At 37.6% G+C, this 22,581-nt stretch overlaps 1 protein-coding gene across 2 annotated transcripts in view; it reads left to right on the forward strand.

Annotated features, from left to right (window-relative positions):
• PITPNC1 (phosphatidylinositol transfer protein cytoplasmic 1) overlaps positions 1-22,581 on the forward strand; it is an 88,383-nt gene that overhangs the window by 26,897 nt on the left and 38,905 nt on the right. For both annotated transcript variants that reach the window (XM_082774647.1, XM_082774646.1), the window contains exons 2-4: positions 13,173-13,321; positions 19,077-19,165; positions 19,549-19,556. In XM_082774647.1, coding sequence (XP_082630773.1) covers positions 13,173-13,321; positions 19,077-19,165; positions 19,549-19,556 — 246 coding nt within the window. The remainder of the gene's footprint in view (positions 1-13,172; positions 13,322-19,076; positions 19,166-19,548; positions 19,557-22,581) is intronic.

Raw genomic sequence — 22,581 nt, forward strand, 5'->3', positions numbered from 1 at the left:
TGTTTAAAAAACAAACAAACAAAAAAACTATACACTTCTGAATGCTTTATTTTTATGAAAAGTACTAAGTTAATTGAAGAAGCAGACCGCAAACTAGTGGAAGGTCGAGCTGTGCCGGCATGCAACAAGTTTGTGTTCTTGCTGCCAGCTCTTTCTGCATGCTATTAAAAACCCAAACGCATCAGACAAAGAGCTTTCGTTGGGTTGCCATTGCTACAGCAACCACTTCCTCCCTGCGAGTTTGAACCAATGACTTGTTGAGAGTTTGTTGTTTGGGTAGCAGGAGAGGAAGCAATGATATCTCTTAAATTGTATTTTTAGACTAAGCCTGCTGTTGTGCTTTTTTTTTTTTTTTCTTTTTTCTTTTTTTTTCCTTTGTACTTCGTTTGTTTGCTTTGTTAATGATTGAGGTCTACAGCGAAACACTCCAGATTAATCTGACTTTTGTGTAAAACCAGTATTTTCTGAAGTGTGTGCATGTGCAGTCTTTGGGCTGTGTGTTTTCCATTTTAACCATGTGGCTTTGGTAGCGGATCACAGCCCAGAGTGCTTGCATAAGCTGCCATCACATGACTATTGCTGAGCAGTGCTGCGGTCTGAAGGACTGTAGCAAGAAATCCAGGTTCACTATAAAGAGATCTTATCTATTTATACATTTTGTTGTTATGGTTTTCAGCTTTATTCCCTGGTGCTACTGTACGCCCGAACTGTTATACCCAAAGGACACGCTCCAAATGACGCAGCTGGCTCTAACTAATGAGGAAGTGGTTAACTTGGAGTAGAAGCGCAGAAAGCTGCTTGTTCGCTTACGTCCAAAGCTGCTGGAGTCAACGGGACAGTCTTCCCGTTGAGTCCAGCAGGATCTGTTCCAGCTGAAGCGGTGTTATGGAAACCTCTCTGTAGCAGAAGTCTGAACACCAAAGAATATTTTTTTGGGATGGAAAGAAAGATATTCCCAGTTACACATACCGAGGAACTGCCTTATCTGTTACTTGGGCTACAAAAGCCACTTAGAAGAGAGCACAGCCTGGCACAGAAGCAGGAGCTACTCAGTCTTCTGCTGGCCCTGGTGATCATTACAGCTGGTGCTGATATCCAGCAGGGCAGGGCAGCAATAGCTGTCTTAGAACAGTATTTTAGTTCTCTGCTATCTTTCTGTGGCTCCATTTTAGCATTGGATTCTCTGACACATTGCATATCTTCACTGATAAATTGCCAGCTACAATTCACAGCTCTTGTATAATAGAAGAGCAAGTGTGTCTGCGGAATATAGATGTATTTATTTGCTGTATAGCTCCAGAAATTATATCCCATTTAATCCCAAGTATTATCACTCTAATACTGCTAAAAGGTATTTTATCTTTCTGTGTATCCTTATGATTACATATTTTGGCCATGCAGTGTTCGGGGGGGGGGGGGGGGGGTGGTGATGTTTCACCCTTGTAAGTGTCTGAGTTTTTATTTAATTAAATTGGTTTGCAGTCCTTCATTTTACTAGATTCATCAGTTAAAATAATTGTGTTATTTATAATACATTACAGCTGACGGTATGCGTGATTTTGATATCAGTTAAAGTTTTCATGGGCATTTTGCAGATGATGTTTAAAAGCACTTATAAAAAAAAAAATACTGCATTTCACATTTTGGAGCAGGATATTTAAAATTAATGCACTATACAGATACAAGATCTTATTTCTCTAATCTTCCTAAGTAGGATGAACCCATGTAATTCCTTCTGTGTTGGTTAACATCTACTACTTTGTGGTTATTTTCTGTACCTTGCACTGAATTCTTTGCAAGTTCTTTTCCAGAGGAGGTGCTGGTTGTGTTTGTAACATTCTTGACTTTCCCTATGGGATTCATTTGGGGTCTGACACTGGACAGCAAAAAATGATGAGCGCTGCTGGAATGCTGAATGTTGTGACACCATCTGTTACAAACATCTGGAGGCCATATAGCTCCACATTTCTGTATTATGATAAAGTTGAATTACATCTATAGAGCCCATTGGAAGTCATTCTTTGCCTTCCTCTTCCCTTTATGTAATATTGAAAGAATGTCTGATCTGGAAGCTTTGGGGTCTATCAGTCAGGAATCTGGTCCTTCCAGGAAATTTTGTTTGTGCTTATGTAAGAGTTTCCAAAATCTGTTGTGCTGGAAAGCGGCAATTTCACTGATCCATATATTGTAAAAGCACTTGCAGCTTCAGGGGGGAGAAGTTTCAAACGCTGTGTTCTGTCATCAGCCTAGACAAAGATGATGGATGGCAGGCACGTTGTCCCGAGCATCCTCACTGCTCCAGCACGTGCCCTCCCCAGGCATCACAAACAGTTGTATTGCCTCCTGCTGCAAGTTTCAGGTTGCCTGCCTGAGAGTTATGCAGCTGTGGTTTTGATTTTTCTATGAGTCAAAAGCAAGCAAACAGATTGCTACACAAAATTTACTTACTATGTAATTGACTTCGTAAGTGTACAAAAGAAATCAGTGCAGGAGTAGTAAGTTGTCACTGTGGCAACTTATTTCAACAGAAGCTTTTTGTCACTTACAGATTTATAGAGTAGGTATTTGACTTGCAAATGTTTGTCCTAGTGAACTGCAGTGGCAAAATTTTGCCTTCTTTTGGTATTAGCTTTCAGATTTCACTGTATTTTATAAATCTGGGAGTGGAAAGTATGTCTTCATTTCCTTCTTATATAATTCAAGTCTTGCTTTTATGTACTACCTTTCCTCAGATGATTGTAGATAATTTCAATATCCTCATCACCCTGATCTATAGCTTAAGTGTAGAGATGCAGGAGTGACCCGTACAGAACCCTCAGCTATTTGAAGACACAATTCTATGAATTGTTATTTTAATCTTCAGGATGCAGGCATGAAACTGGTGTGTTTTAAAAATCAGATTTCAGAAGATCAGAAAGATGAAGCTTTGTGATAGTCCAGAATGTTTAATTGGAAGGAGCAAACAAAAATTGTCTGTTTCGTTTTCTTCTGAAAAAGATTTTAGAAGGCAGGTTGAATTTATCCAGTTCTTAAGCCTGTACATGGTAAGTCCTATATTCTGATATTAATTTTTTTTTTCATTTGTGTTGGGTATCCTAAGAAAGTTTTCCCTTGTCCATATTTATAAGCAGAATTTCATTGGCTAAAATGCATCATCACAAACTTGCTTGCCAAAAAAACATAACTGCAGAATCGTTCCCCTCTGATTGTGACAAAGCTTATGGAATCCTTTGTAGTCTCTTCAATACTTCTAAATTCAAAGTTTACATGGATTTTTTTTTTCCTGAAAGCATCAAATTCTCTGTAGTTGGAAGTTGATATTTTCAGCATGAAACGGATTTTATAAGTCACAAAAATTAGTAATTACTGAAGAGTAATTAGAGAAAAGTAACCTGAGGGGAAATAAGTTCTACTTAAACATTAATCAAGTACCATTAGCCATGCAAAAAGAGAAAAATGATTTCTAACAAATATGAATAGATGCACACGTGTTTGGTCCATTTGTAGTTAAAGATAAACCTAGCCACCAAGCCTGGTTCTGTACTCTATCGAATTTTCAAGGGTCAAAGTACTTGTGCAACTCTGAATACTCCCAACTTAAACTGGGCTGAATTTAAATAAATACATAAATAAATCCTGCAGTTTGGAGGAGTTGCTTTTTGTGTCCAAACTCAGCTTTGTGGCTCAAGCTTCTCGGTGCATTGCATTGTCTAGCTGCTGTTGTCCTCTGCAGCACTTCCTTTCTCTAGCCAACAAAAATGCATTTCATATGCATGACACATAAGTTTATTTTCTTCTCCTTTTTTTCCCCCTAAATCTTTTTTATTTCAATGAAATAGCACATAGAGTTCTTGCTGTCTGGTTTAATAAAGCACGTTTCTTGCTCACTGCCACTAATCCTCGGAGAATGTGACTTCTCACTGCAAGAAAACCAGCTTGCTGTGTCACCCTGTACGTGGGGCTAGCGCGTGCTGCTGGAAAGGGATCAGTGACAGGATCAGGGAGGAAGTCCGTGCCCTTCTATTCTGACGTTTCGTGGAATATCTGAAATGGAAATAGTATTTTCCTGGAATATCAGGAAGTGGGCTTTGGTTACTAAAAGAAATGTCGTAAACTCTCCAAAACTATGTTGCAAGTTTTGCTTCATTTTACTGTATTCTGAGTTAAAATTTAAAAAAAGTTGAATGAACAGCTCTTTGAGCTTCAGTCTTCAGATTAACTACAGTCTCATGAATGAATTATCATTAAATAAAATATGCTTTTGTGTTGACTTACAAAATACATCAATAGTATTTGATAGTTATCAAACCAGTTGTGCACTGTAAGCCAAAGTGAATTTTGCCTGAAAAGGAATAAGCTGCAATTAAAAGCATGACATACTTGTGGCTTAATCAGAAGCAGGTACTCATAAATAGGGAACAACAGATGTGAAGAGAGCATTTCAGTATGCATAATTGACTGATTGTAAGTGGTCAAGCTACACAGTAAGTCCCTTTTAGCTCCTCTTTCTGTTTTTGTGAACAGAGGATATTTTGGACAGTCACAAAAAATTACATGCAACCTTTGTAGGAAATATATTTATATTTATAAACCTAAATAATGAAGTATTATTGCTAATTATGTAAAAAGCACATAGTGTAAATAGTTGAAAAATTTAAACAGCTGACTCGCTGCAGAATATTGTTAATAAAAAACGATTCTTAAAAAACGTATGAGCTTGTATATTCAGGATAAACAGCTGTTTTTTTTCAATAGCACAGCTGGTGTAGAAATGCAAAATTACTAGCATTTGAACAGGACACGAGCTATATTTAGCAAAACGTATTTGCGTGTAAGCTGAAAATTTGCAACTTAATTTTCATTTCAGTGGAAATTGAAATGAGCAGAGTTGTACATGTATTAATCACAGATGTGAACCTGGTCCTATTAATTGCAGTATCATTCATTTATGATATAAGCCATTAATGTGCCAGGATGCTTCAAATTTAGAGGAGACCATGTCTTCAGCTGAAAATACTGGGGAAAGGGTACTATTTTACTGAACATCCTATTTGTTAGTTGCTGCTGAACTTCCATGCATAGGAATTTTAACAGATAAAGTAATTTAAAAATTTAATTTCTTCCTTGAGAAAGGCAAAGCAAACATGAAAGCAGTAAGAATTGCACTTCATAGCGTGCAAAAGTCAACTGTTCCTGCTGCAGTTGTTTATTTGTGAGGCTACAAAAACATGTTCCCATGAACGTGGGCAATGCTAAAAAACGCTGCTGATGCAAGTCAGCAGATGTGTATTGCATCATGAATCACTGATGCATGCAGGAATTAATTGAAAGAAAGATTTCAAGCTCAACATTAAACTTTAACTAGTCTGATTCTTTATATATTACTAGTGTAAGTAACATTTACACCACTAAATAACTTCGGTTCAAGGCTCTCAAACTGTACACTGCATCATATTTACATTCAAATCTCAGGACCTAGGCATTTAGAGTGGTTATTACAGCCTTACTGCTAAAGCTTTCTATAAAGCCTGCTCATCTGGCTGCATTTTTAAAGTGAAAATTTTACTTTAAACCATTTATTGTATCCTAGTTCAGCCCAGTGCTGTGGCCTTCCTGACAACGCTTTCTGTTTTCCACTCATAGCTTTAATTTACACTATTAGACAAGCAAGGTCAGTTCCCTCCTTTCTACTGCGGTGAAGCAGTGGACATCCTGTAATAGGGACAGCCTTTTGCCAGAAATACATTCTGTATTTGTCAATTGGTGTCGGAAACTTTATGCAGGTTTCTGTCCTGAGGAGGAATGCATCAATCCCATAAATACACAAAATAACCCTTTGAAATTTGATTTCTCCTGCTGATAGTTAATGAGCATTGTCTTTGTCTCACATGGCTTCTTTTTCATAAATGCACATTTTTCCCGTTGCTGTTTTTTTCTGCGTTGCAGCTTTTGGTTCAGATGCTGCTGTAACTGCTCTTCAAGGCAGAGCACACCTCTGATGGGTTCAATCACAGCACACTTGGGACTATGGCCCTTGCTTAACTGGCAGCTCACTCAGTCTGTAACTAGATCAAGTCACTCAGGTAGCTTTTTGCTCTTACTCCTTCCTGTAACAAGTTAATTCTTCTGTTTTTTCAGAAGATTCCTCTCTTGCATAGGTAACATAGATTTGCTTTTGGAGATAATATTTTAGAAAGCTACTGTTGCTTCTGAAACTACCTTCTTGTATTTGTGACTTGGGACAGCCACTTTAAAACAACAGCTCATAAAAACTTCTTGGCACTTCAGGTATTTCTACACGGCAAAGTGAACACAGCACAAAGGTGCCTGGTTTGCTCCAAACACCGTAGCTTAGATACAAGAGGTCAAATAATATATTAGTGTAGACTCCACACAGAGCAACATACAGAGCTTTTCAGGCAGGCTAAATGAGATTTAATACCAATTCAGCAGCAGACAGGGTATCTCTGCAAGGCATTACACAGGGCTATCAAAACACCCCCCTTCTGCACTCTCTGTTTACTATTCATGCTTTTTTCGCAGAGTTTCCCAGGAGTCAAAACCAGCAGGACTCTTTTCACATGACCCTAGCCTACAATGTAGTTTTTCTAGCAGGAAAACCACTAGTTTAGAAGTACAAGCTGCTACTTTCACACTGGTAAGTTGTACTACATGAGAGAGACTTCAAAGTTCCTGTTGACAGTGACAGTCCGTTTTCTTCCTGCTCGTTGCTGTCTGGGCAAAGAGAGCGGTGATGGCAGTGGCAGGAATGTGTCCAGCTGCAGTGATTTCCTTCCCTAGCAATGTCCTTCAGCACAACCTTGAGTGGCGGTTAATGTATGCTGTAAGGCAAGGTGTTCGCTTCTTCACCCTGAAAGCCTGAGTCTAGCAGGGAAGCTGGCAGTTTGAAAGGGAAAGTAATTCCAAAAGTAGGCCCAGGAGGAGCTGATGCGGATCCGCCAGTGCGTGAAATATCAAATAGTAACACATCGTGCATTCCTCTCTGCTAGTTAAAACTAATCGAGGAATGTTAATAACAAGGAAGATAAATCACCTTGTCAGAACCTGGAGCTTGTGTCATGGAAAAGATTTTCTTAAATTATTCTTAATAGCTCTGAATCATCATCTACACAAGTGTGGGGATGGGAAGGCACAATCTGGGTGCTCGATCAGCCGCTGTTATAATTGCCCACATGTGAGGGCTCTGCGTTAACCTGAGGATGCATTAGGTATTTCCCGTTTCAGAAGGCAGACAGAATGATGTCTAATAACAATAATGTGAAGGATTTACAGTCACTGAGTGAGATAAGACAAACCACTTTTACTTAAGTAATTACTTTTTAGAATTGAAAAAATTTACAGGTGTGTCTTGTGGTAAAAGCACTGAGCTGGGGATCACTCGATTGAGGCAAAATTCCCTCTTCTATCACATTTTTTTTATTTAATGCTGAGGTATTAATTTAATCTCTGTATCTGTTTCTCTTATAAAATGAGGATAATGTTTCTCTTGCCCATTTCCAATATCTAACTGTAAACTCTTCGTATATTCTTTCATTGTCTGAGACAGAAAATCTGGCAGGATGGGTCTTAGGTCTTCACTGAGACCTAAAAACAAGACTTTACAAAACCAAACCAAAGCACACAAAAGGAAATATTCAGAGTATCTTCCTAAACAAAGATATGTACTCAAGCAAATACATTTTCAAGCAAATTATTCCAGAAATTATCTCTGTTAAGAAAGTCGTTAAGAGATGGCATGGAGTGACAGGTTGTGCACGTTTGGACAAGGAACTTCTCAGGGGATCACCATGCTTATCTCATGGTGGTACTTTGAGGAATAGACAGTACTTGTTTAAAAAAATCCTAAACGTGGAAATGATTATACTGAGTAATATTTCTGTTATTCTTTTTAGCAAAAAAATCATCCTTAAATGAAGTCTTGAAATGCATTCACTGAGGAGCACGCAGTCTTCCAGAGACTATGACATGAAAGGAAGTCCCAAGCATATCAGTCAGTTTTAAGTATTTAAGTATTGTTTTCTGCGAGTTTAAGTATTGTTTTCAGCATTCTCTAAATCAGAATTCCTTAAGGAAATTCCTACTTTTTTACCACAATCAATGCCCTTGGATTCAGTGTACCTAGATAGGTACAACTGAGGATGAAATTGGTTCATTACATTTTCTTGCAAGATACAAATCTTTGCTGAATTAAGGTCAATGACAAAATGCCTGTTGCTATCAATGGAGGCATGATTCCACCATTGACAGCTGCCGCTGAAAGGAGCATACGTGTGCACGAACACGTCTCTTTCAGTTTAGCTGTTACTGCTGGTCTCACTTTTTTCTGTTTTACCTTTGTAGTTTTCAGAGGACAGGCCAGGAAGCCACTGGTGTGTTTTAGCATGAATCACTGAGAAATACTTTCCATTGTCAAAATACAGTGCTCTGAACAATCATTACCTTAAATAAGTATAAAAGGCACTCTGCATCTCCTGGGCTCTGGTTTTTAACTACAGGGAGGGATCTTCCTCCTGGCTTGGAACAATAAGTCGCATAAATTGAATTGGCAGCACCATCCCTGATGCTTTAGTCCAGTTATAGAAAAGTGCAGATGAAAGAGTTCAACGATTCTTTTGAATACAATAATTGCCATATAAGATGAAGCCAGTGTTACATCTGCTACGTTTTCTGTGAGCGTTCAGTTAAGAACTTAAAGGAATGGTATAAAAAATCAGATTATGGGTAGCTTTGTAGTAATTTATCCTTTGAGAGAATGATACTTTCTGCCGTCCACATAACATTTGAAAAGCTGTATCAGAGGCTCTGTTGAAAGATTAGCATTAGATCAAAACCTGAGTAATGGTCAGTCAGTTTTCCTTGGCAAACCTGCAGGGGAGGAGCCCCATTAAATTAGAAATGGTGAAAGTATTCTCGTCAAATACATTAAGGGAGACTAGATCAAGCTTTGAAGAATTTACTTGATTTCACACAAGACTTGTCATAGAGCTAAAACACATCATAATAAACGCTGAGAGCAAGTTTCATTTATAGCCTAATTTGTTCTTCTCATTAGGCTGCTAACAAGACAGCCTGACAAAACTAAAGGCTGTGGTGTGGAAAAAGAAAGGAAAAAATGGCCACGTTTGTACAGAGATTCTCATTCATCTTCTGTTGAAGACAATGGAAGTTCTACAAATGAAAGATGTGTAGAGTGGACCTCTTATTTCTTCTGTCTCAAGAACTCCACAAAAGTGATTCTGCTCTCACTTACAAGTCCGATTGACCATCATTATGCTGTTGTTGACATAAGCCTTGTTTCTTGTGTGATTAAACTCCCAGTAGGCAAACACCATCTGCCAGCTGAAGAAAAAGAGAAGTCACTGGTGAGCCAACGTCTACCTCGTTGGGAGTTAAACACAAAGTATAGTACAAAAGCTACATAGCAATATCCTTAGAAAACTCCAACTCCATATTCAGTGCATTTGTTTGTTGAAGCTCTGCCGCTGACATTGAAGAAATTTTCCTCCATTAAGCTGAAGAGCTCTCAGATGAAGAGCTTTTCTCCCAAGCCAAATACAGATCAGGTGCCACTGCATGAAGTTGTACTGACTTCCCTGACACCGCATGTGGTCCTGGAAGACTCTTTTGCAGCTAGGCACATCGAAATTCACATAGTGACAAGAGCAACATAAATAATAGTGGTGTATCAGTTTATCCTGGCAGGGATGGTGACTCTCGATTACTGCTATCAAATGTTTCTTAGTGTTTATTTCTCTATAACATTGATAGGAACTTAGAAAAAGCTGTGAAGGCTTTTTCAGGCCTTTAAATTTCAGCAAGTTCTAAAATATATGTCTTTGCTTTGGTTTTTATTCATGTAAATACAAACATACACTTTTTAAAAGAAGATTTTATATGAAATTATACTTCTGTACTCTTTGGCTTGGTAAAATACTAGAATTATTACTAGGTCCAATCTTTCTTGATCTTTCTCTAGAATTATATTAAAATGCTATGAACCAGATAACAACAAATAAATGGCAAACAGAGGAGCTAAGTTACCTTCTTTAAAATGCATGTAAAAGTGTGCTGCTTTCACAGAATGCAACTACTTGCTGGCAGGACTGCACAGTTGTTTCAGTAGCACTGAAAGGAAGATATTTTCACTTGACTGGTGTCAAATCCGAAGTTATCCCCTGGGGAGAGGCGAGTAGCTGTAAGATTGCTGCCGAAGAGCTGTCCAGCACCAGTTACGGTGCCTTCAGTTCTCTTCAGCATCTCCCAAGTGCCAAGCTGGGCTGCCTTTGATACAGTCTGTGAGATCTGAGGGATAAGTGGAATACACGCAATTCTGAGTCTCATCAAGTAGAACTTTTCTCTAAGCACTGACTGTGCAACATCTGTAAGGTAATTTCTACATGATACTGCTGATTATCTTCTGAACAGTGCAGCAGGTATGTAGCTTAGCCATTCTTAACCATGTGCTCAGAGTGATTTACAGGTGTTGTGATTTGATATTTTGCTTGCAGTTTATGGTAGTATGGGTCCATGAAAGAACAACAATCTCTCTCCTAGCAAAACATGTTGTTAAAGGTGGGTATCTGATTCATGACTCTGGAGCAAGTGAATGCCTTCGTACAACCCCATGTGAGATATCTGTATTTGACCATTAAAACTGAGAGTAAAATTGCAAAGGACTGCGTGGAAGTAGAAAATTGAAGCATGCAGTGATGCATGCAATTGTGAAGTGCTTTCCAGAGTTTCCTGTGAGATGTCCATATGTCTATGGGGACTAAAAGTAGAAGGGGAAAAAAAAATCTCAGTAGAGATCTCAGTAGTGATGTTGGCTTCATGGCAAATTTTAATTGCTCTCCCCCTTTCCTTAGCTAACCTTTTCATGTTCCACAAGCTATAAATTACTTACCTCTTTCTTTCCATTAGAAGATAAGCACCTTATCACCTCTCTTCTTTTCTAACATCCTTATCACTCCTCAGGCAGTATCTTTACTCTCAGGTGGTCTGATTGATACATATCTAATTAAAGCAGGGCATTTTTTCCTCAGCTTTTATTCAGCTTTGAAGTATGTTGCTTTGATTTTGGAACTGAAGAACAGCTTCAAGTGCCTGAAAGTTCTCCCTTTTCCAGCAGTACTAGCTGGTCAAATAAAATGTATTTGCTCTGTCTACAAACTTTGCCTTGGCTGCGTACCAGTGCGTTCATGTATTATTAGTGAAGTGGAGAAGGCAGATTTTCATGAAACCGGTTCAAGTGTGTGATGAGGGTGACAGCTCTTCAGAGCCTTGAAGCTTAGAACAAAATGTTTAAAATATGATGAGATAGAGAAGCAAGGAATTCAGTAGAGACTGAGGAAGATAACTAGATTAGCAAGAAAAAATATTTTAGTGCTCATCTATTGAATGGGTACATCTTGTTTGAAAGAGATACGAGAGATGAAGAAGCTGAAGTTATAGGCAGGACATCAAATTGTTTAAATAGCATTATTCTACCTGCTGTTTTAGTGGATGTCTTAGGAATGTTTCTATACACTGATTTATCTAGATTAGGTTCTCCAGAGTTATGTAGGCTATAAAGAGAAAGAACAATCATTCAAATAACAAAAAGTCATCAATTCTCTCTAATTATGAGGAGAAAGGAGAGGAAGAAACATTAGATGCATAACTGAAATTTCTGGGCAGCTCTAAGTTGCATAGCCAGCAGGAATGCTGAGATTTACTGATTTTCAAACGTTGCAAGGGTCACAATTTCACAAGTAATCGGCTTGACTGGTATGACACTCTCCAGTTTTATGACAACGGTATCTTTTATTTTTCTTCTTTGCTGTTTTTTCATCTTTACTAGTTCTAACAAGTTTTAAGAGTGGGTTGTGTTCTTCAGTGAGAGGAGGTTTTTGAGGAAAAGCAATGAAAAAGAAATCCACTGAAATTACCGAATTAGCCTAGAGATCCAAGGAGTATCACTCCTACCCTAGGGCACCCTTTTATTCTTAAAGAACTTTCTATAAACTTGAGGCATTTTTAGTGCCTCAGAATTATCAGCTGAAAGGCACTTGGTTGATATAAATCATTTGCTTCACTGTTGTAGTGTGTGCCTGGCCAGAAAGGAGCAGGAACTCTGTGCTGTTCTGTCCATTGAGTGCCATGAAGGCACCTACTCCTTATTGATTTGTTTAGTAAGGCCACCTTGTTGATAGTTGTTAATAAGGTCTCGTGGGTTGGCTTTTTTTGTTTAGCTCTTTTTTTTTTAATCTCTTTTGATTTGGGGTTTTAGTGTAAAGTACATCGTAGGATTGCTGTTGATATGTGATAATCATAAGAATCTCACCATTTTCTGAGGTCAGACTGTCACTGCATTTTTGTTTGTCTATGCTGAGCTAGTACATGGCAACTTTGTGTAGTAGCTGAGCCATTCTCTAAATTCACAGGCTATCCTTTGTCTTTAAAGTGATTGATGTAATTGAAGTGATTGGCATGTATATGCCTAAATAAATTACTTTGGGAGAGAGGTGGATCCAAATGGAGAAAACTGGTTAGGTCCAAAGACAGTTTGTTGTAAGAACCATGGTATGTTCAAGAATGTGGAAGGAACTTCAATAAGAGTAAAATCTGAAAACAGAAAATGTATGGGAAAGTAAAATTTAATCTAAATACTTTGCTAATGAAGATTTAGAGATGTATTTTTTGTTACATTGCTCTGGAGACAAAAGCCCAAGTGTAGATGCAGACATACTGGAAAGAAAAAGAAAAAAAAAAAAGTTAATTGACGTTGCAACAATTTATTTCTCTGTAATTGCAGCTCCTGGGTTTTGGCTTCCTAAGTAACTTGAAAATCTATATAAAACAGATCATTTATGTGCTCAGACTTATGTTAATAATATTGCCAAATCACTCTTCTAAAACTTCTTTTTCTAAGTACTTGGAAAAGTACTTAGTATTTAGTACTTTTCCTGTTTTTTCTACAAGTGGTACCCTGGATTTGATTAGATAATGGGAGGACCCTGGCTCATAAGTCTGAATGAGGCTTCAAAAAACTGCTTTTCATCCCTTGAAGTACCTTTTATTTGCACATACTGATATATCATTGTATGACATTGATTTATGAATACTCGTGTATTAGATAAAGCTAACACATTGTTCTTGATTTTGCTTTGCAGTACAGAATTGGACAGTTGTACATGATAAGCAAGCACAGCCATGAGCAGAGTGACCGAGGTGAAGGTGTGGAAGTGGTGCAGAATGAGCCCTATGAAGATCCGAATCATGGCAATGGCCAGCTAACAGAAAAACGGGTCTATCTCAACAGGCAAGTGCACAGAACTGCTTCTCTTAGCATGGGCAGTAATAAAAATTTGTGATGAATATCCGTCTCAGGCCGTAGCCTTTCTTTTTCAAGCAGAATAGGTTCTCATGAACAAGTGCAGCTTCCTAGGAGATTGAGGGTAGACCCATGCTTGAAACTGAGATCAGTCGTTCTTTCTTCTAGAGTACCTTTTCAAAGAGAAAGAATTCTAACTCGAAGTTTGAGATGTACTGAAAATCAGAACTTCTGTTTTCTTCCACTTAACTGTTTGTCATTCTGTTTTCCAAAATTACCAACCCAAAACAAACAAAAAACTAAAATGGTTTAAGGGTTTTATGGGCCCACAGATTCCACTCTGACTTTATTACATATTTGCTACTTGACTTTAAGTGAGCATAATACTCCATAATTTCTAAAGTAAACACTACTAATGTTGATTCCATTAAATTTCACTTAACCTGAATCATTGCCATACCTACATCCCATTTAAGACTTAAACAGTTAGTCAGGCTTGCATCCCTTAATCATTTGGGGATTCTATTTTTATCTTGACACTAAAATCAGAATGGTTTTAAGCATTCAAAAAGTAATACCTTAATGTTTATAGCACATTATAAGAGCCTTTGAAGGCATTAACATGAAACGCTCTAAAGTATTAGGATTTTTCTTTTTAAAGAAGACTTACTTTCTTTCAAAAGGAAAAAAATTGTTTTGTTTTGTTTTTACAGAATTCCTAGCTCATCATCCACTGCATGTAGATTGAACATAGAAGAGGTGCATTAAAATTAAGGAAACTTTAAACAGCTTTTTTAGCTGATAATTAATGTAATGTCTTAGGGTAGCAATTAACCTTCTGGGTCTTGATATAGTCAGTTTCTCACTTCATAATGTTTTTGCAAAACCAGTGCCCCATTTTTGGTGATAAAAGATTTGCCACAGTAAAGTGAATTGACATTATGAAGTAGCATTAGTCTTGCACAATTATGAACTGCTGTACTAAAATGACAGGCTGGAAGACATGATGGGGAAAAAAATTGCTTTTGTTACCACAAAAGTTCCATCATTTCTTAAAGTGAAATATGTGTCTCTTCCTATGGTGAAATTATACTGCTGTGAATCAATGTCTCTACACTCAAAGGACTGAGATTTTTTTATATTTATATTTATTTAAATATATATGTCTGCATCCTGTGAAATATATTGCTCAATCTGCTGCCACTTTTATTATTGCTGATCTAATTGAATATTGCTGCTTTTCTGATGTTCTTTTATTCCCCTTGGCCTGCCTCATTTTTATTACACTTTTTATGCTCTGCAGCCTTTGATTGTGGGCACAGGAACACTATAGCTCTTTCTTCTACATTGCAAGTTATTCCTCCATTGCAATCCTGACATATCTAACCTTAACTCAGGCTAAATTGAATCACCAGTAACATTGCACTCTTACATACATACGTTCTGATAATATATTTTGCCAGCATTCAATATTACTGTGATTGTAGTTCTTTTTTTTCTCACAGGCTATGTATAAGACAGTAAAAATCAATAAATTTGTTCTTGTCGTAGAGCTCCCAGAAATTTTGTTTATGTTTCTGGATATTTCTTTCCTTCCTATTATGAAGAAGTAAGGAATTAGGCACTGAAGATTATGCTCAGAATCACCACTTCAGAGTAAGTCAGAATAAGACATACCTGGGAAGCGTACTGCTTCTGGCAGGGCAGGCAATGCACCAGAGGATCCCAGACCCAAAGATGGGTCTGAACATTGAGAAAGAAGATTCACATGCCTTCAAATTTCCCACAAATTTGGGAAATTCATCTACTATGGATGTTTGAAGTCAGGTTTAATGACAGGCACCTATTCCTCCTGTACCAGTCCTGTTCTGTGGACTGTAGCTGTGTGTGGAGAGTATGTGGAGTCCTGTAGCTGAATGTGGAGATAGGCAACTCTGTCCCTCACACACTCTCTTTGAGACTGTCTGTGTCCTAAGATAGCAAACGCAATTACATGTCGTCATTATGCATATCTTTCAAGGACAGTCTGTGTTTTCTCCTTACTGCACACTCTTATGAGATCTAAGCATAGTCTATTTATGATTGTTAAAATGTTATTAAATGAACAATCAAAAGTAATAACTTATATGCAACTACATATAAACAGGCTGCATAAAGCTCAGTTTCCCCCCCCAGTCAGATAACTGCAACAGAGTTTAAAATTAAAACTTGTTTTGGAAAGTCTTGATTTTTCCATTTACTTAGGTCTGTATTAGTGAAATAGAAACCTCTATATGCTTCTATGACACTGTGGTTTAGCAGAAACTTAAGTCTGAATTTATAACGGTTGTGGTTTCATTTTTTTTTTTTTTAATGAGGAAATCCAGTGGGTTTCCTCTGTGTTAAGAGGGATGCTTTAATTGTTTTCAGACTGGTAGCATGGCCCTTGACTTTGGAAGGATTAGAATTGATCCAGTTGATGATGATTTACAGATAAGACCTTGTAACACCTCATTGCTTGACTCCAAACTCAGTTCCCTCGTAAGGGACTACCTTACAAGAGCCTTTGTTAAGTGTGAGTTTATGGTATTCGAGTTAAACCGCTTCCTGTACCGCTGTACAGGAGCTTTGGTCAAGTACTTATTTCACTGTATTACCATTGCTGTAATGCCTCTGTAGATGAGAACTACGTGTATGGCTACAAATAGCCACACTGCTGCTTCTGCAGTGGTATCCATCATGCTTACAGCATGGAAACTACACTATTTAAATAGCCATTTTGGGGATACCTAACTAAAAAAAAAAAAAAAAAAATCTTAGTTTTTATAAGGCTAACACAATGCATTCAGAGATAAGGTGTTACCTGCCCTTCCTGCTACAAATTGCCCTTGTGCCACAGAAGTCCAACCAAAAGTACTTTCTGGGAAACAAGTCCAATGGAAAATATGAGTTGTCGTAGCTTTCCTGCTACTCCATTGGACTGGATAACAGCCTTTCCCACAAGAGATATTGAACACTGCATGATGCTTTCGTAAAAGAACCCCAGAACAGTATCAAGGTCAATAAGGCAAGGAGGACTCAGGGAATGCAGAACTGGAGAACCGGCAGTTCTGCAATGCTTTGCCAAATCTACCCCAGCCCCAATGAGATAAGAAGCAGAGATACTAGATATTAGAGCGTACAGTTTTCCCTCCATCTTTCTTTCCGGTGTTAATAATCTTTGATTTCCTTTATTCTCTACTTTTCTTTTCCAGTCACTAGTGTAAATTAAATTACTTTTCTTGTCATGGTTAAATTCAGGGATGAAAAGATGCAGAAATTGTATATTGGCTTGATGGTTTTGGCTTTGAATTGGCAGGAACAGGCATCCTTTTCTGCTTGCACAGCTGATCTTGGCCCAAATATCCCGTTCTAACACTGCTGCACATCTTAAATGATGTGCAAGCAATTGGTCTTCAAAATTTTGCCTCCATATTTTTCAGGTGGTCTGATTTGTTTTTGCAGCCATTCAGCACGGGATACCTTCTCGCACCAGTCTGCCCTAAGTTGTGAAGGAGTATCCCTCCAAAGAGACCAGCAACATAGGGGTTTGGGCAGCTTCACACAATCATAGGCGTTGTCCTCTGTGCTTTGCAACATGCTCATGAACAAATGAGATGCTATCTTCAGTGCCTACATAGGTCTAGCAATATTTGTGGTATTTATGCCTCCACTGTTGTTCAAGACAAGCAGCAAGCTGCAGTTTCAGAGCTAAAAGCATCACAATTTCACAGCCAAAAGCTTCTGTAGCTATAATGTTCCTAGTGTTTTTTTTTATTTCCCTGAGGAAATCTGCACTTTTATATTTCAGTGATTGGTTCTTGGAAAGATGTATGCATTATTTTCATTTATCTTTTCTTGTCTGCTAATATTTTAATTCTTACACTGGGTTAGGCTGGAATGCCTGTAAGAAGCACTTTCTACATGCTGAGAGACTGAACTTCATCTGGGGAAGAAAGAAATAAACAATGAGAATGTGATCCATGGATACCTGTGCCACCAAAATAAAAAACTTAAAATATAAAAGCACAAAATGAGTAGCTGTATATTAACAAAGACCTTACTAGTACAGTTGTCTAGTGTCAGCCTTAGTTAGATTCAGAATTGTTTACTGCCTTTCCATTCCTGCTGGAGCGTTGTTTTCAGGAATTTGAAAGTCTGATTTTATTATTTAGGAATTAGAGTGAAGTTTAGCAGGGGTAAGGGAGTCAGCAAAACGATGGTCCTAAAAAGATACTGACAAAAGACTGACAAAATAACCAAACGACCTGGTACAATGAAGTCTATTATGCAGTATTTAAAATGCTGCTGAAAAGACTGTAGAGAAGAAAGAAAATGTGGTTTTGAGCAATGTCATCAAAGAGCAAAAGTCAATGCACTTGACTTTGAATCTTTAGATAATGTGCTAACGTCTGCATATCGCCTCTGGACAAATACAATATTTATGTGTAGCTAGATCATGGTTAAACAAACCTTAATGATCCAAACTCTGTATTTTCCCCAGAAGTTTGCTAACATGGAAAGATATTTTACTTTCAGCACAAACGGTTATCTGAGCATAGCTGTTTGAAACATTTACAGTTGGAAAATTGAGGTTTGAAAGCGTCTGCTTTGGTTCAGTAAAGGTTTGGTCTTAGCCCGGGTGATCTCTCGACACGTCGCCAGACTAACACAATTTTAATTGAGTCCCTGAAGTAAAATGAGATTTGCAGTCTCCAGTGGTCTGCCTTTTTTGAGTGGCTAGTGCTGGATCTTTGTTACTGACAGGTTAAGTGATCGTAATTGATGTCATTAGGAAAGGCTCGGATGGTGTATTTGCTTGAACTTGCCTTCTCTTTAAAGTGCATGTTTGTTCATCACTTACTGGGTACCCTAAGTGACTAGAATTCTGGAAATGAGACACCTGAGATGCATGGTAAATAAAATGCTCCTGATTTTCCAGAGTATTATTTAATTACCCTTTAATGATCTTTTTATTTGCTGCATCCATCTCCATGTCTTTCATTTCTTATTCCCCTGCTGTAGTACCACGGCATTGATAAGATCTCTTGACAGACTGAGCTCTGAGTTATGACATCAGTTCCATTAATTCTCTTTGCTCTTGTGGTTTGCATTCCCCATCAGCAAAACGGGCCTGATACCACCTGCCAGCGTCACAGAGGTGTTCTGAGTGATTTGCTAATTTTAACATAAAAGCTTCATAGTTGAGAGTTGGTGTTGGCAGCATGGGGAAAAAGTGTACACGAGGTGAGTTGAACATAAGGGTTTGTGTGCCAGCAAAGACTGTGGAGGAAGAAGAAACGGTCTGTAAGAACAAATAATGGAGTCAAGATGGAAATGGACCGGCACCATTAGTCACTCTGATTAAAGAGTGCCTCCCTGTGGCTAAGGGTACTGTGACACGGACACTCCTCACAAGGTCTAACCTGCTGGGTTCTCCGTGACCAAAGGCTGGAGGCAAATTCTTGAAACCTGCATTGGTACCTGAACTTAGATCTGATCAGGGGTCACTGGCACCATATTGCTTGTTCTGAGAGGCGAACAAACTGCCGTGGCATCATGTACACTCGTGGAGAAATCTGAGGAAGAATGCATATTTTATGGAAATATTGTGAAGTCTAGGTATTACTGTGCCCTGTGAAACACAGATTATAATCATGTTTTGAAGTATCTTCTTTTCTACAGTTACAACATATTCTAATCTTGTATTTCTTTTTATTTTCAGCAAACTACCCAGCTGGGCTAGAGCAGTTGTTCCCAAAATATTTTATGTTACAGAGAAGGCATGGAATTATTATCCTTATACAATCACAGGTAAGGAATGATTAATAACATGTACTTTTGGGATAGTTCAGCTTATCTTCAGAAGTTCTAAGGTACATATTGAGTGACAGATACAAAGATTATAGACTATGGCTGGTTAAAAACTGGAATCTTCTATCTTATGTGATTTCTTTCTTGCAAAGAAAACATCAGATGCTTAGATTCTGTGCGGACTTGTACCTTCTATTGTTCCGTAGACATTAGTCAAATAAAATTCAGCAGATTATCTGACAGAAGTTTCTTTGTTGATTAATGTATGTTTACTGCAAGAATCTTGCATCATTGTTTTATTGACATTTCTTTTTTTTCTTTTCCCTCACCATTCTGTTTTTTTTTTTTCCACAAATGGACAATTGGAAACAATTGGAAATCAGAATACACAGTAAGTTCTTCTTTTTATTCTAAAAATACAATGTGATTATATGAACTGTAGTAGTGGAAGCCAAACTGAATCCTCATTAATACAACTAATACGTAATGCCTTTGATAGTGGAACTTATTTTAGCTATTTGTTTAAGAAATCAAAGGTTAAATCTGAACTGTTTCCTATAAATTATTTACCTTTTTATCATTTGAGAATAATTTGATATATTTTTAGTCACTAACTGCAATATAGAAAAGCTTCTATAAAACAGAGCAAGGCTTTTAAGGTTCCAGTTATTAGTTGGAGACATGAGAACATGCTTTATTTTATTTATTGTTTTATTAACTTATAAAATGTTCATCTCTGGTATAGTATCTGGGAAACTGTATGATCCGTAGACGAAATTAAACATAATCTGGGCCTGGTGCCCAGAAAAATCAGCTATTCCCTCTAGCAGAGCTAAGGCAAAATATAGCACATAAATCATGAGAAAAATTGTTTTAAATGTACTGGCCTCAATAATATACAGTAAATTTTCAGCAGCCTTTAGAAGATGAGGTGGAGATTGTAAGGAAATTCCAGGCAAAAGGACTTCTGCCTTGATTTAGATTGAGTTTCTGGTTACAGATAAAACGTAATCCATTGTTTTTGTTAGCTCTACAGTATTCAAAATGTTTGTGCATTTTTTTATAACCAGTAAAGAATAAAAAGAGGAGAAAAATTTTGTGTGATGAAAGCAAAAGAGTCAAAACAAAGGGATTGGAAGGTTCAGATCCAAAAGCTGAATGCTTAGAGTTGAAAATGTGATGACAAGTTTGAAAACCCAAAGTACTGAACTGTGGCATTCAATATGTACTGCAGATTCTTATTACATATTCTGCCTTTTTAATGTGTAAAATTAATTTGACAATCAGAAAAAAAACACATGTCCAGCCATGGACCGTAGTAGCTAGGGGACAGATTCTCAACTATTTTTGTCAGGTGTCTTCAGTAAGGCCTATCCGAGTTTATAGTAATTACGAACTTAAACCTATGGTAGTAAGTTTAATTTTAGACTGGGAAGATGTCGTACTATGTCACATTGATGTCTGTTACTCTGTTGTATATTTTTTTTCTTTAGGTGATACAGACAATTTTTGAATGTGAATTTTTTTCTTTAACTGAAAGAGACAAGTGGGAGTGGTAGCAGTAAGAAATTTCTGTCTGAATTTGAAATGCAATACATTATCGAAACCAAAGAGCAGAGTGATTCTCAAAGAATTTGAATCGGGAGGTGATCTTTACCTAAACTGATGAAACAACATCTCGAACACATTTCAGTGAAAGTGTGTAGAAGGGAGGTGAACACCTGAGGAGGTGTTCAAGAGCAGGATTAAGTAGACTTGTAAAGAAAAATTGGTCTACAAATGCAGAAGGTAGGCAAAACAGTCTCTTAGTGACATTATAACTGCTTATGGGAGTTGAGGTACAAGGAAACAGAACTGGAAATTTGGGGATGAGATTAGATTTCTGACTGAAATGCAGTTTCCTTAAAGTGTATCTTAATGGAGCTGGTAGACTATGAAATGGTGTTCAAGGGAAAATAGAGATAATGTCTTTGCCTCAAACTGTTGAATCTAGAACAAAAATGTTAAATATACCATTGGGAATAATTCCAATGCTTGTCTGGAATATTTGTCTAAATTTTGATCTATATTTATTAGAGAATTCTGAAAGAAGGCATTAGCCAGCTGAGATATTCCCCAGAATATTCAAGATAGTTCGGAAACTCTTTTCCTAAGATAGTAAATCCTCTCTAGAGGGTCTGTGGGACATCCAAAGAATTAAGTTGAGCCTCATTTCAAGGAAAACTGATTCTGAAGGTCCGCCAACAACTGGATAAATAAAACAATCTTATCAAGTCAAGTACTTGATACTGCTGGAAAGGAAAAATCATACCTTTCCTGATGTCTGAAGTTCCACTATAAATAAAGAGCAAGGATCTTAAAGGCTCAGTAGTGTTATTTCAACGTGCATTAGTGATTTAGAAGAGGATATGAATGACAGACTGAAGCTTGCTGAAAGGCTTAAGGGCTTTCAGTTGTAAAATATGAAGGCTGTTGAGAAATTGGATGCAAACACATGCACTAGACTTCTAGTGGTTCAATACAGACTAGCTTCACAAATCTGTTTTGCCTGTGAAATAGTACAGATTTCATTAATTTGGCCACCTCGAGGGCCTGAAATTGCATGACGTTACAAGAAAAAAAGTTCAGCAGGCATTAAGAATAATTTCTGGAATACTCTTCTCTGGAATGGTAGTGTGAAAAGCCAGGAGTGATTGGATGCATGACAACAGAAATGGAAATCAGAGTGCTGTGATGTTTGTTGTCTAAAATCTGGGTCCAGCTATTACATCTGCTTTAAAGAATGGTATCCTTTACACAGCAAGCCTCTAAATTTGACAGCAAACAGCAGGGTATGACTGCTTGGTCTACAGCTGTGTTAATAATGTGTAAAGCAAATGACACACTTAAGATAATGAACTTAACAGAATGATTGTACAAGTGATGTTTTTCTGGTGTGTAGTATGTGAAATATTGTGATACAAGGAGAGCATTTAAAAATGTATACTGTGCTGTTTGCGGAGGACAATCTCATTAAAACTGCAATACAAAAGACTTCCTATCAGGAAGGTGAGACACGGGTAATGTCCCAAGAAATGCTGCATCAAACCTTGAGCTAATCGTTGCTGGCTTCCTGCTGTTGAAAAGGAGGAGGAAGTAGGAGAGCAATTCCTTTCAACGCTGAAGCCAAAAGAAGTCATCCAGAGGTGGGGGTACCATTTAGAGAGTAAGATACTGCTTTAATGTTCAAACCCTTGTTTTAGTGGCTGGGGCATGATGTAGGGACTTTAAGTGAGAAAGTCTAATTATTAATCTGACTCTTAAACTTAGAAGGGGAGTTACTTTGGTTTTGATCTTGCAATTAGAAACCTGATTAGATAGCTTGCTAAACCAAATGTTTAATTTTTACTTACAAGTTAATTTAATGTTGTAATTAG

Source organism: Aythya marila (genome assembly GCF_965140915.1).
Source record: "Aythya marila genome assembly, chromosome: 18".
Classification (NCBI taxonomy): domain Eukaryota; kingdom Metazoa; phylum Chordata; class Aves; order Anseriformes; family Anatidae; genus Aythya; species Aythya marila.